Genomic DNA, 14,727 nt, shown 5'->3' with positions numbered 1-14,727 from the left:
ATCAGAAGTTGACATGGCTGGGGCCAAAATTAAAATAAAAGAAAGAGGAATGGTGTGAGCAGAAGAAGAAGCAATTTGTTTTCATATGTATATATATATATATATTTATATATATATAAAAAGGCGAAGTGGGGAGGGGTATCCATTTTAAATAGCCTAACAGCTTCATTTGCTGCACTGCCAAATTAGAACAGAATAAAATAAAGTTAAAAAAGGAGGGGGTATAAAATAAATTATACATAATTTACTAATCTGGGAACAGCTGACCATTATTATTATTATTATTATAATTACCATTACAACACTAGCAAGAAGAGGCAGTTCAACTGAAAAAAAAAAATACAGTCATAAAATACAAACAAAAAGGACCCTCTCTGACATGGAGGATATGATCAGCTACTCCAAGCGTAACTTCAGAGCAAATGTTCTGAGAGAGAGAAAATAGAAAAGAATTTCTGAGGTGAGGTGGAAATTAAAAAGGAAAACAAGGAAAAAAATCCAAACAGATGGTGCAGGGTAAAACTATCACACGTTCAAACCGCTCATCGGAGTATTGTCCTAACTCTTCAATGGCATCTGCTTGTTTGCTTCGCACAAGGTCTGTGGAGGCCAAGTTACACTTCAAGTGGCATTTCAAGAGGCAAAGACAGACCCCCATCACCCTCCTTCCCAGTCTCTCCTGCCACCTTCCCCTTCCGTCTTGCACCTGGATTTAAGTGGCTGATTACACCAAGGTCTGAATTTGCCTGGCTAAAGGACTGTTTGCAAAACCCGGGTTGCCAAGTACTAAACAGCAGGTTTCGGTAACCCCTTGGGCTGGGCTCTTGCTGACATTAATGTGCACAGAGCTTTCTCTTACATGTTAAAGTGACAGTGGTAGCCACCAGCCTCTCCCTAGGAGTAGGGATTTACCAGTGAGCATTATGAATATTGAGGTGGCATCGTCTGTTAGAAAATGGACTCAGACCTATAAGACCTACAAGACCATGACAGTTCACTTCCCAGGACAGAGAGGAGACACTGGATAGCTGCTGTTTGAAATCAGAGGTAGTCTCTTTGGTCAGTCGGTTGGTTTAGACCCATCGCTTCTGTCTTGCTACATGAAACTGGGCACTCTCTTTCTAGAGGAAGATCAGAGTGAGGAAGCGAAAAGAGACTTTCTGATTCACTTGTATTTACTTTCCTTTTTCTGAAATAAAGTGTAACAGTCGGTTACCTGACTGAAAATACAATGGCTAACTTCTGCTCAGGATTACGCTTGCGTAAACCCACTGCCCTCGTCCTGGTTGCTGTTGTCCAAGGAAGGCAAAATTGTATAAGCAAGACATCTGAACACAGAAAATGTTATAGCCCAGGAGAACAATCTTTTATTTGTGAGAGGCAACAGCTAGGGGAAGTCAGCACCTGAAAGGTTTGGGTTCTTACACGCTCACTTCGGATGAGGAAATCCCTTCCTAGCTATTAGCCTTCCTTCCTCCACAGACATCCCACTGATAAAAACGGATTTCTGCAAGTGCAAAGGCAAAAACTGCTTGTAAAAAAAAACTTGCCTTCTGAATTGGAGACGAGTACTCAGAAAACCTGGGTATAAGTTCACTAAAAGCGGACACTGTGGTAACCTAATTCCACTCAGCAAGGAGTTAACATTTCCAGTTTCTCTGTACTGTCCTGAACAAATCATATTTTGGACAATCTTTTTCTACACAAGCTTCCACTTGAAGTGTAAATTAAAAGCAAAGGCTCCTTACAGACCAAGTCATTTAAAGGGTGCGGGATTTCATTCTGGAACATGCTTTTGCTCACAATTGTCCAATATTATTCTTATTAGTACCATAAACATGCACACATGAAAATCCAAGATCATAAAATATTTTTTCTCTAAATTTCTTACGTCTCTCTCTCTCTCTCTCTCTCTCTCTCTTTTTCACCTGAGAACGGCACCTACAGTTTCCTTTAAAAAGCAAAACCAAAGCCAAAAATAGATGTCTAATCTCACCAGCTGCTGGTATATCAGGTTCTTCTAGGGATTGTCTAAGATACAACACTGTCCTAACTTAAGACAGAGCAGGAAGCGAAACAAAACCAAAAGAAAAACAACAAAAAAAGAAGAAGAGACCAACCAAAAAAAGCAAATTGGACTAGCTCAGCGCTTTAGTACAAATTTGGCACTTGCTCAAAGACTCAGTATGGTGTGCAACTGATGAAGAGAAGTCCTCTCTTGAAAGGAAATAATTGCTTGTTGGGGTTAACAGAAACAGACTCCCCACTTCCTTCCTTGCCAGACACACGCACATGCACGCACACGCGCACACACACACGCACGCGCGCACACACACACTTCTGACCCAAATTTGCCAGGGAGGAGGAGGAGGAGGAAGAGACAGAGGGGGGTAAAAGGAATTTTATCTTTTTTCTTTCCTGTCAGGTGCATTACCAAAAAAAAAAAATTATTTCTCTTTAAACTGTAGCACAAAACAACAAAACACATTCACAAGCCACTTGTTGGCACTGTGTACCTGAGTGAGAATTTCTAGAACATTGTAGAACAAACAGCCATAAAGTTTATTTGAAAAAAAAATAATAATAATAAAAGGTCGACGGGTAAGACTTCAGTGCTTGGGTATAGCAGCTGAATTACTGGCATTATTTTACCCATAGCTTATTTCATTCTGTTGTTGTTGTCGTCGTTGTCTTTGTTTCCTTTCTTCTGAGCCTTTTTTTTTTTTCTGATGCAGGCTGATGTCTATTAGTCAGCTGATGTCCCAACTAGTTAAGACTAACAGTTAAAGTAACAGTCAGTGTATGAGAAAGTTAATGTGCTTGGCCACTGGCAAGGATAAACCAGATGGGGCTTTATTTATTTTTATCTTTTCTCCTTGAAGTCCTGTTGGTCATAGGATATTTGGACCCTGATCAGTTGGCTTGCCCCGCAATGTGATTTTCACTGTCACTGCCATAGTCCACATCGGGGTCATCCTCCTCCTCATCGTATTCATCATAGATTTCTCCATTGACGTCATCGGTCTGCATCTCTTCCTTGATATGAGGCTCCTCGCCTTTGATGCCGTAAGTGCTCTGGATGACGGGCATGCCGGGCTCCGGGCTGCTGGAGACGCTCGAGTGCTCGGAGGGCAGGTGTGGGGAAGGCATTCCTGCCATGGCGATGGCTCCTGGGTAAACTACGCCCGCGGTGGCAATGGGAATCTGTGCTTGTTGCCTGCCAGCGAAGAAAAGGAAAAGGGCATTTCAATACTGGAAGGAGTAAAGGGAGGGTGAGCAAGATAGCACTTTGCAAGTCCACAGCATACGCTCTTGGCCATGCTGAGGGAGCGCCTGGATGGCCCAAACAAGACAACCCTTACAGCAGTATTCCAAACTCACCAACAGACGCTCTTGAAACAAACATCAAGCCTGAGCCAACTTCACTGATAAAGAAATCCAATCTCCGTAAACATCTCTATCTGCTGCTGTGCTGCAGCTCGCCCACCTGTGATGCAAACCTCTTTACTGGGTAAATTGTGCATGCCCTGAGCTGCCAGCTAAAGGTAAACATTCTTTCAACTGTGATCCAACTTAAAAAATATGTATTTGAAAAACTTTCCCCTGAAACAATCGCAAGCTGCTGGCAGGGCTAGACACAAAAGTGACACGTTGCCAGCAGGAGAGAGGAGGTGAGGGCTGGGTAGTTTGCATAGGAATGGGGAATTGCTAGAGAAAAGTACCAGTGGGTCAGAAGACAGCAAAGCTGCCTCTCTCTGAAGGGCCAATGTTGAATCCATATCCATTCGGAGAGCTGACCGTTATTATGAAGAGGAACAGAGGGCTTTTGGGGGACGAAAGGAGTTTGTAGGATGATCGCTAAGGGTCTCCCACTGGACAGTGATTGTTCCACAGAGAGTGGCACTTGTGAAAAGCAGAACCTTTGAAGGAGGCTGGATAAAATTGAGAAAAGCCAGACTTAAAACGGAAGCATGCATTATTTAAAAATAAATAAAAAGCAAGCAAGCAACACGAGCATTTGAGAAAATCCTCTACAGGATGCCTTTATGTAGTGTCTAAGCCTTGGAAACCTGTCTGCAGTAATGAAAGAAGAATTATTCCAGGCCACAGAAATTCCTTTTGCATCAAGAACACTAGCTGTGCTATACCAGCGTTTGTTTCCCTGAGAAGCTTCAGGGTCCCAACAAGCCTAGAGGTTTAAAATTCATGCTCCTTTTGTTTCCTTGCTGCATGAAGTAATTCCATTGCAGTAATACTCTTCAGTACATGCTGCACATTGTAATGTCATCAGTGGTGTGTCCATCTGCACTGAAAAGCCTTGCCACAGGAGACAGGGCAGAGTCTCTTGAGATGAACATACTTAATTAAGAATGAAACCCTCCCCTGTTCCCCTGCCTGGCTGTGCCCTGACTATACAGTAAGCCTTGCACACTACAGTGATCCTCAAAGACTTTCCACTGCCAAAGAGCTTTACATTTGTTTTGAATTGCTGGCTGCATTTTCAGATACTTCCTGCCTGCCATTCGAGGGAGGCCTATGCACCTACGGTCATTATTTCCTTCTGTCTGAAACAAGTCTAAGTTGTCTCAGCAGAAGCTACAACTCTTAAAAGTAGGCAGCCAGTCTAATTTGCATTTTATTCCTAATTCAATGGGCAGGCTTTGTTTTTGGGAGTCAGCATTTCTGTAACTAGGATTCAGTACACTTAAATTGCTTTTAATATTTAACAATAGGAATACTTTGCACCTAAATGGTGCCTTTCAGAGTGCTTTTGAAACATTCAATAATTTAAGACTAGTATTTTTCCACATCTATACGATGTCCAATCCAAAGGATCTCAAAGCAGTCCTCAGCTACTGGAATATTAGAGTTCACAGTGGTCTAGTGAGATGAGCTTGCTATATCACCACTAAAGATAAGGATGCTAAAACAGCAAAACATAAAGCACAAGAATTTCCAAAAATGCTCAATCCTTCCCATTGTGATGCTTTCAGACAGGTTTTCAGTACGCCTCAGCAGCTGGCATAGTGAGAGCTCTTGAAAACCCAGTCCCTTGTTTTGGTTCTCGAGCAGGAGCTGGATTTGTGTTTAGAAGTTTAGCCCTGAATGACCTGCGCAGGGTGAAGCAGCAGATGGAGAACAAAAACCAGGAATGGAACTACAGTGCTGTGTCTCCCAGCCTCAAACACTGACCCCACTGCACTCATTGCCTGTTCTGTCAGTGACTTCTACGAAGATTTCACCCCAGGTTCTGTGCTCTCATGACCCAGTGCAAATTATCTCCAGAAATATCTTGACTTCAATGTCAGCCTTGCTTGGAAAGCTAAATAACATCCAGAGAGTTAGGAGGTTAATTTTCTTCCCATGATGAAGCATGCATGTTAACCAGATAAGCAGTGTTTTGGGGGCTCTGCTGCCACCTATTCTTTTTCCAGAAGGCCCCCCTCCTCTTTTTTTAATCTCTTGATGCCAAATGTTGGCCGACTTCCCTGTGTTTGTTTCAGTGCTTACCATTGGGATCACTGGACCTGCCAGCGCCACAGGGTTAAGCAGCTCAAATTTCTCTGCTGAGCTGCTTATTATAACAATGCACACTGTAGCTGTTTAAAACACAGTCTGATGACACTTAGCAGTTGCTGGACAGATATTCTATCCTTTATTGCTACTTCCAGCCATTAACTAGAGAGACGTGAAACTTAGTTCAGTTGATAATAAAATGATTCCAAATTCAGCGTGAGCTGAAATAGAAAATTCCATCTTTTCTGAGGCTGGCTTTGTTGCTGTTTTGCCTTTTTTTTTTTTTTTTTTTTTTTTAAGATCCGTGTGTAGCTTTTAATTTTCTGGAGTGAATACAGAAATACTGTAGGATAGTTCATTACTTTTGATTCTTTCAATCTGCAGTAACCTAAATCAAGGGCTTTTTGCAGAAGGAAACTACATGTGATTTTTCTAGGCAGATTTTAATCTGATCAAATAAAGCTCATCTATTACCTGTTTAACTGAACAGCCGTCTTGAAATTTGTACTCAACACAAAACATTTAGCTTACTGAATTGGAAGACACTCCCTGGCATGACTAATGCATCACGATGAACGTTAGGAGAAAACTTCATGCCTGATATGAGTTAACTGAGCCAAACTCGTATTCCAGCTTAAGTTCAACATATTCAGCAGTCTTTTTGCAGACCACTTGCCACAGACTGTACTGAACACAAGCTAGTATTTCTGGCTTTTGGATCAAAAGGCACTACCATAGATCCATTTGGAAATACCCTCTGAGGTTCCATTATAAATAATACTTATAAGACTTTATCAGAAGACTTGTATTTCATTGGAAAATCTCAAAGATTTTTTTTTTGTATGATCACAGTGTAAATGAGACTGGTGGCTGAAGCTGTAAGACGAGTAAATAACCAGAACCAACAAAAAATCTCAAACCGCCTAACTTTCTCCTGGAACACATTGTTTTAGAGTATAAGTTTTGTATTCCATTAGCAATATATAATGTTCTTGCCCATAAAATATAACATTTACCCAGCGAATTAAGAATTCTCCCTGAGAAGAACAATTTTTGCTGAAATGAGCAGTAGGTTTTAAAGGTTCCATACCCAACATTAAAATACTGCCTCATCTCCTGGCGTCTGTTGCGCATGATAGCTTTGTACTCGCCAATGCGCAATTTTTTGCCATCTACAAGGCAGGTACGCTTCGGCCTTGGCTTATATTTGTAGTCTGGGTATTTCTCCAGGTGCTGTTTGCTGAGTCGGGCCTGTTCCTCATAGTATGGCTGCTTCTCTAGGTTTGTCATAGCTTTCCAGCGAGATCCTGTCACAAAAAAGAATGAGAAATGAGATCCTCCTCATCTGCAAACACTGAAAGAAGGAGAAACAAGTAGGTCACTCAGAACAAGATACCCACGGTCATATCACTTTGGGCTGTTAATCTGTCAGAGCTTTTAGACAAGGGTCACGTCTTGTTTGTACTTGGCTGGTAAGCCTCTTGGGTATGGCCATGTGGCACAGAAAGATGATACTGGAAGCTCTGAGTAAACAGTTTATTGAAATTTACCTACATTACGATGTCTTTCAGGTGAGAAATAAAACCAATGAGCAACCCCTGACACTTTTTAGAAAATGAGGCAGCATATGTTAGTGAGCTGGCCAAAGACCCATTAGATACACAGAGCCTGCTCTGCCAAGTCCCCCTACACTTTCCTTTGGCCACGGGCTTGTTTCCACATCCTGTTCCTATGGCTGTGACCTAATCACTGTGCTCCACCAAGGCTGGATTAAGGCATAAACTCTGCTCATATCTGCAGCTTAATCTTTCCTGACAAATAATGTATCCTCCTAGCTGCCACGTTTGCGAAAAGCAGAATATGAACTGATCGTAAATGCTATGCTGCTGGGTACACAAGCCTGCAAAGACCCTGAAGCAATGCCTCTAACAGCTATAAACTATCCCATATGTCTCAGTGGGGTGTTAACTCCAAGCCCCAGTCCTGAGGAACACTGCCAGCTCCAGCCTAACAAAGAATTCAGTATGTGTCGTGAAGGGAAAAGCACTGGGGTACTGGCACACCTCTGCATGGAGCTGCAGTTCGGCTTGATCGCTGCCGGCCTCCTCTCCGACATTCTGCCTGTGTTAATGCGGGTATTGGAGCTAGGGAAATAATGACGACTTTGTTTTTCTGTTTTTTTTCTTCAAAAAAACCTCCTGAAATTTAAAAACTAATATTGCTTAGAGGACACAGTATGGGGACAGAAAGTAAAATTTCTTGAACCAGCTAGCCTATTTTATTTTTCCATGAACTACAGAAGAGCTTCAGGGTAGGATAGATTTCAAGTAATAGGAATGGTCCAAGCCCAGAAGAAAAACTTCACTGGAAAATAGTCCATTTTCCAATTGGAAAAGAGTTTGAACAATATCTCAGTTTAATGGGCTCATAATGTCATATGTCATACTTGACTTCCTCTTGTTCGTCTTTTTCTTTTTCGTTACTCATACCGTACTTAGCTCATTCTATTAGTCAGGCTGGTCTTAGCTCACTGTGCCCCCAAGACTCTCAGTACAGAGAGCACAGCTATACCTTCTTGGGGAAGAAAACAGTTTGGTTCCTTCTAGACAGGCCCTTTCTAATTATTCATATAATTTTCCCAGTGCTCCTTGAAGCTTTATTCCAAGCTACAGTTTGAGCTTCTGGAACGAAAGGCTAACAGGCTGGTACTGAATACAGACCTAGCCTGACCTCGCACCGACAGATAACTGATTTGAAAGTAATCATGTCTTTATGCTGAAGAGGAGCAGTAGATACCCCTTTCTTTGTAAACATTACTGTGGAGTCAAACAGGTAGTTTTTCAGGTCATATTTACGACATATAACATGCAGAGATCCTTTAGCTAGCTCTGGAAGGGGAAGGAGTTTAACCACGTTGTTATTAGCTAATTAGGTGCAGCGCCATATTGGTGTGACTATAGTGCTTGAACTAAAACTCCTGCATGGCACTCCACGTGTCCTGTAGGCTTAGTAGTTGGTCTGGGGCTAGCACAGGTACCTCTAACATACTACTGTTTTACCTGAAGTAGCAAAGCCCCTGGGTACAGAATCCTGGTGAGCAGCTTTGTCTCCTGCAGAGAAATTATTCCATGTTTCTTCTGGCAAGGGAAGTGACTAGAAAAAGTGACACCAACTTTCCACATGTGGTACTTCCTCGAATTTGGGCTAAATGACATAGTGATAAACATGTGGAAACTGTCAAAACACTGAACACCTACTAATGTTGTTTTAGTGAATAAGATGGAAACATAGATAGGGCCCATACTGAACAATGGTAAGAATTCAGGGTAAAGCTTATGCAGTTCATATGAGAAGATGCCCAGATGTAGGTCTACTTTCAAATTCTACCTCTTAGCCCCTGGCTCACTGGCTTTTTAGCAGATGAAAAAAAATCTTAAAAGTTTGTCTAAATCTAGAGTCCTCTAACCACAAACATGCTGTAGTTCCAGTGGCTTCAAGAAACAGCTCCATCCCCATTTCCTGCTGATGAAACAGTTTTTATTTATGAATAATAAAGTTGAAAACCTCACAGCCTTTAAGCAAATCTTGACAGTTGCTTTACATACTGTGCAGGGACGTGCAATGCAGGAACGGAGTAATAGTCAGATATATTTTCAGATGGATAGACAGATAGACAGAAATTCAAATCAGCATTGCAAAATTGTTGTGCAAATGCTGTGCCCCAGCCCAATTCCCCTGTCACTGTGCTAGCTCACTAGCCTCACTCCTACAGCCAGATCTGGGCAGGCAGATCCCTATCCTCTCATGTGAAATGGTCAGTAAACAGTGGGTGAAGTTAACCACATAGGTAAGTCTTTTCAGAATGAGGGCCCTAAAAACTGAAATTTTGATGCACAATATTTGTACATACAGTTACACATATAATGAATGACATTTATGTATAAATATTGTGTTTTTTCCTTGCTAAGATGCAAATTCAATACAACAAAAATCCTGGCAGTCTCACCTCTCTTCCAAGCAAATTTTTAATAGCTGCCTCCTGCAGTGATACCTCCTATTACTGTGACTTTATTGTTTTTACAAAATATACTAAATATAATTTACTAGTATGTTTTGAAGTATCATAAATAATTAAACAAAGTACGCTGTCAAAATAAATTTTGAGAAAGGGCACATTTTGTGATGAAAAAACCTTGATTTTTTCATTTTACTGTTTTCACTTTTTTTTTTTTCTTTAACTAATATGCAAAACCCAATCAGCTTTCTGATTGGTCTTAATATGAACTTCTGAAATTTTAAAGAGTATGTAACTCTGATCCTTGAATTTTCAACACTAGACAAGCTAAGGGAAGTTAGGGCACCTATGCAGCTTCAGCATATGGTTGCACAGGTATGACTGGGTATCATCAGTCAACAGAGTAAAACTGGTTAAAAATATCTTTGACAAAACTTATTTGTGACAGCTTTATCTGACAGTACTTTATATGTTTATAAATACATGCATACACAGACATGGATACCCATGCACAGTGCTAAGCCCAAGCCCAAAAAAGATGTGATTTAAGTCTTGATTTTTTTTTTCTTTTTAAGGGAAGATTTACACCCTTTGAGTGCTTTCTGCTCACCATCTGCGTTTTAAAGCTTTGAGTGGGTCAAGACTGCAAGGCTTTTCTCCTTGTCTATGAAAGCAAGAACTAGCTCCCCTCCATATACACATATATAAAGTTGGGCAGAATTCTCCCTGACCTGGTAGCTGAAGCACTTAGAAAAACATCAGATATCCTGATACAACTGTAAGACTTGATACCACCAAGCACAGCTCTTGTCCCCAGAAAGAGAGAGGGCAGTTAGAGCTGTGGCCCCATGGAGCTTTCATGATGATGGTGAGGACAGCTGTAGAGGACCAGCCACCTGCAGATGCAGATCACAGTACATGACCAGCACCTACACAAGCACCTGGGAGTTCACATGCAGTTCTGCAAGGGCCCACACATACATGCACTAGGTGAGGTTAGGAGCTCTGCCTTACCGTTAGTTTTAAGCCAAGTTTCTGTGATTAGCCTTGTTTATAATATCGCCTAACTTTTACTAACTTTTAGTCTATTCGGGTGACATTTTTCAAGCTGAGTGTCTGAATCAGGCTCATTTTATGTTTAAAAATTCACACACACATACACTTATAATGTGTAAGTATGCATATGCATATGTAGTCACACGCACACAAACATCTACAAGAGAATTTTGGAAGGTAATAGCTAAATTTATCTTTTCTTAATCTTCTTATGCATATTTTCCCTGAAATAAATTATTTACAAAAATATCTAAACAATGCATTATTAAATTGAAAGGGTCCAGCAGACCCTTTTTAGCACTTTTTTTTTTAACAATTTACTAAAAAAAAAATCATCATCCACAAGTTTAAGTTGCAAAGAACAGATGGATGACAAACGTATGCACAGATGAATTTAGTGACAAATCCATGTATCTAATTTTTATGCTCAAAACATAATACCACAGTGTCAAACATAATCCCTAGAGAATTCTAATGCTGGGAAGGGCACCTCCTCTCATTTTACTATAAAAATGACCCTCGATCAGTGACGACTCCATCTGAGCTACTCTCAGTGACAACGAGCTTTCTGACCTCAACGTGTAGCAGTACTGCTAAAAAAAAAAATGGTAAGGAAATATTGTGGAGGTCTAATAAAGAGACCTGAATACCTGGTTGAGCTCTAAGTTTCTAGTTGCTCACCCTATGCCAGTTAACAGACAGCTCCCTGCTGACTTCAAAAGACTGGCCTTTTGCAACTGAGGGAAGACCCTTATAACGTTTCTGTCAAGAAAGAAGACATCAGGGCATCCCTCTCTATTGCAGGGGAGGAATAAAAAAATTAAATGTGATGCCGGAAAGAAATAGAAACATCGTATCTTACTGCTTTCAAACCTTGCTTTTCCCCATATCTAGCAGCAAAACAGTAAAGAGTTTGGAGTCAGCTATACTGTCTGTCACCTCAACAGGATCTGTAATGAATTTGCACATTTTACTCCAACTACTGTATATCTAATCAGAAAAAGATGTCCCCGTATCTCCCTGATCTAGCGCCAAATAGTAAAAGGTGATTCCTTATGTTAACAATTTCAGCAGAATGGCTTATTAAAACCAGATTTTAGGGTATTATAAAATGCTTAGAAGCCCTTTAAAATGTCAACCAGGATCCCCAGAGACTGCGTAAAATGTCAGCCCAGCTCAAGCGCCTGTTTTAAGCGGAATGAATTAGCAGCGTGCTGTCGGAGGTTGTTATCCAAAACAATCAGTTAAGAGGGAAAACATCAAGCTCTCTTTGTACTTTCTATATGAAAAGGGCCATTCAGAACGATCTTGTAGATTTCTGAAGCTGATTATTTAAAAACGGGCTTAATCAGGCCTCCTCTCAATTTAGAAATAGACCAAAACTATTACTGCCCTGTCCTCAGTCTAATCACACCATACACCTGTAACGAGCATAATCCCTTTCAACCAGTACAAGGTTATTTCACCATCACCATAACCAATTTAGCCGTCTAATCCTGTTCCTATAACTAATCTAATCATCTCGTACCACCCTTTTAATCATGGGTTAATATCATCACATCTGCCATCCACAGCCAATACATTCTGCCTCTCAGACCAATTTAATCTCATTCCTACCGGCCCCCTGCTAACTTTTCATAATGCCACTCTAATCAAGCTAAACCTCAAGCCTCTGACCAGTCTAAACTCAGCGTATTTATCAGCCTTGTAACCAGTTAATGCTGCTGTTAGAATCAAGCTACTGGTCTCGAGTTGTTTGTATAACCTATCAGATCTGTAGCCCAGGTAAAAAAGTTTCCTGCTCAAACTTTTGCCCATGGCCTGATGAATGCGTAGGGTCTATAACACAGTCTTTATCAGCAAAAATGCAACATCTCAGATGCAACATCTCAGGTCACAGATTTTTTTTTTTTCTTCCCAGAAGGGTAATTCACTGCTCTGAGTGATCCTCACTTATTCACCTTCTATATCATTCACCATGTCACAGAGGAATAACAGGATAGAATGGGTTCCTGGGAATTTAAGTAAGTAGTAAAACGCTGGAGGACTATGGCATGTAAATTAGCAGATGATGTTCATGACAAGTATATATAGCTTGGGATGTGCAGAGTAGAGGATATGGAAATTAGTTCTGATGTTTCTGTTCTGATTTCAGGATTCTTTTCAGCGTATCTAGAATAAAAGCAGCTTGTGATAGAGATCATGTACTAAAGGGAAAATTAATATAACAGGAACATAATAAAAATCATTTAAAACTGTCAAGTGTATAAAATAAAAGGATGTATTTTAGGATCTTCTACCTACGGCCATTGGTTTGAACAGAAAGCACTATGGTATAAATCAAATACTGTGGTGAGCTACCACAGCTACGTGGGCAAATACATGAGTCATCTTCTGCCTGTACAGCAGTCTAACAAAATGGACTGATTTGATCCATTCAGTTAACATTTTCACACCAAAACCAGCACCACACTCTGAGTAATTACAAAGACACAAGAGTGCTTCAGGTTATGGTTAATGTCACGTATACCACTGGGCAGCACAGTGAAAGCTTGTATTGCTGCTGTCCTTGATGCAGACATTAAGTAGCTAAGTAGATGACCAAGAGACAGTAATTCTGCGTGAGGTCAGGTGCTCAGCTCTAGTCAATCAGAAGTGCCAAGTTTTGTTACAAAAAGAACAGCGCTCTGTGATTCTTACCTAGTATCTTGCTGATATTGGAGTTGTGCATGTCAGGGAAGGCTTGAAGGATCTTCCTTCGTTCATCTTTAGCCCACACCATGAATGCATTCATTGGACGCTTGATATGGGGCTCATTACTACCACGCCCTCTGGATTCCCGATAAATTCGAGATTCTGAAACTCCTGCACTTCCTAAAAAGAGAGGGAAAATCATTTCCAATTTGTGTTTCATTCTACAGCTTTCTTTGCCATCAATAACCTACGTCAGGTGCAGGACATTCAATGAGTCAGTGTTCACTGTAAGCTAACGATGTTTCTTCTTTTATTTGAAGCAGTAAGTAAGTACCATATATTGTACATTCCATCTAATTTTTTTGTTACTGTATTGATTCAGTATCACATGGTATAAACAGACTTGATGAAGTGTTCCAACAGTTTTTTCAACACACAGCATTAAACACCTTTTCTTAAACATCCTTTACTACTTTATAACCTAAAATCAACTCTCATCAGTGTAGATTTGCTTCCTTTCTTCCTTTCTTGTTTACAGAACGTTGGTCATACTCTGTTACTTATTTTCTGCCTCTGTGTGATGGAAATGGTGTGATGCACAGCAGTATCAGGGGCTTCTTCTTAAGCAAGTCTCTAACTAGCAAATGAACATTTACACACCTGCCTATTTTTGTGCTTACACCTCCACAACAGCACAAGAAATGGCAGAGAAAGAACAGAACATTAGGCTTGCCTCATCAAAACCAAACAGATTCCCACAAACGTACAGTATGCATCATCCATGGATGATCAGCTCTATAATTCATGGATTCTCTGTGTGATCTCATTTATCCCGCATCTATTTGCATCCTTTATTCCCTTTTACCATCAGAAATACATTCTTGGCCCAGTCTTGACAAACGGAGTACACAGGAGAAAAGGCTAAACATCACCTCCAGACTTAAAACACCACAGGATGAATCATTTTTCCTGTCTTGTTTCATAGCCACTTACTGCTATCCCCTCTTTCCCCTCACACACCTCCAAAGCACTTGCATTTTCCTCCAGAGTCTGATGATATGTACATACAAAACTGGCAATAAGGGTAAGCCATTCGTACTGACCGTCAGAGTCTCCGCTCATGTTGAAATCCATCATTGCGTGGCTAAACTTCCCGTCTTCACTCTGTTTTACTGCCAATTGCTGAGTCAGGGTCTCCAGTGTTGTTTTGTCCTATATGGGGAAGATGACAGGATTTTATATGGAAAATCATTAAGCATTGTAACCACAAAGTTCATAGGTGATTTAGAAGGTTGTCAGGGAAGATGGATAACAATTAATTCAGAACAGTTTACTGAGCCAGGTATTTAAGAACACATAACTATTTTCTCTGGAACGGATATAGTTGCATACTCTATGATGCCCTTTCAAAAATGTGCTTATTAGCTAGTGATGAGCAACCTTTA

General features: G+C 40.7%; 1 protein-coding gene across 50 annotated transcripts in view; it reads right to left on the bottom strand.

Moving 5' to 3' along the window:
• Positions 1–449: 449 nt before the first annotated feature.
• Positions 450–14,727, bottom strand: part of SOX5 (SRY-box transcription factor 5) — a 724,053-nt gene continuing 709,775 nt past the window's right edge. For all 50 annotated transcript variants that reach the window (XM_068949602.1, XM_068949596.1, XM_068949513.1 and 47 more), the window contains 4 exons: positions 14,386–14,494; positions 13,289–13,462; positions 6,608–6,824; positions 450–3,217 (listed from right to left, as the gene is read on the bottom strand). In XM_068949602.1, coding sequence (XP_068805703.1) covers positions 2,914–3,217; positions 6,608–6,824; positions 13,289–13,462; positions 14,386–14,494 — 804 coding nt within the window. In that variant the 3' untranslated portion in view covers positions 450–2,913. The remainder of the gene's footprint in view (positions 3,218–6,607; positions 6,825–13,288; positions 13,463–14,385; positions 14,495–14,727) is intronic.

The sequence above is a fragment of the Struthio camelus genome, chromosome 1 (assembly GCF_040807025.1).
Source record: "Struthio camelus isolate bStrCam1 chromosome 1, bStrCam1.hap1, whole genome shotgun sequence".
Taxonomy (NCBI): domain Eukaryota; kingdom Metazoa; phylum Chordata; class Aves; order Struthioniformes; family Struthionidae; genus Struthio; species Struthio camelus.
This window is presented reverse-complemented; position numbering and strand designations above follow the sequence as displayed.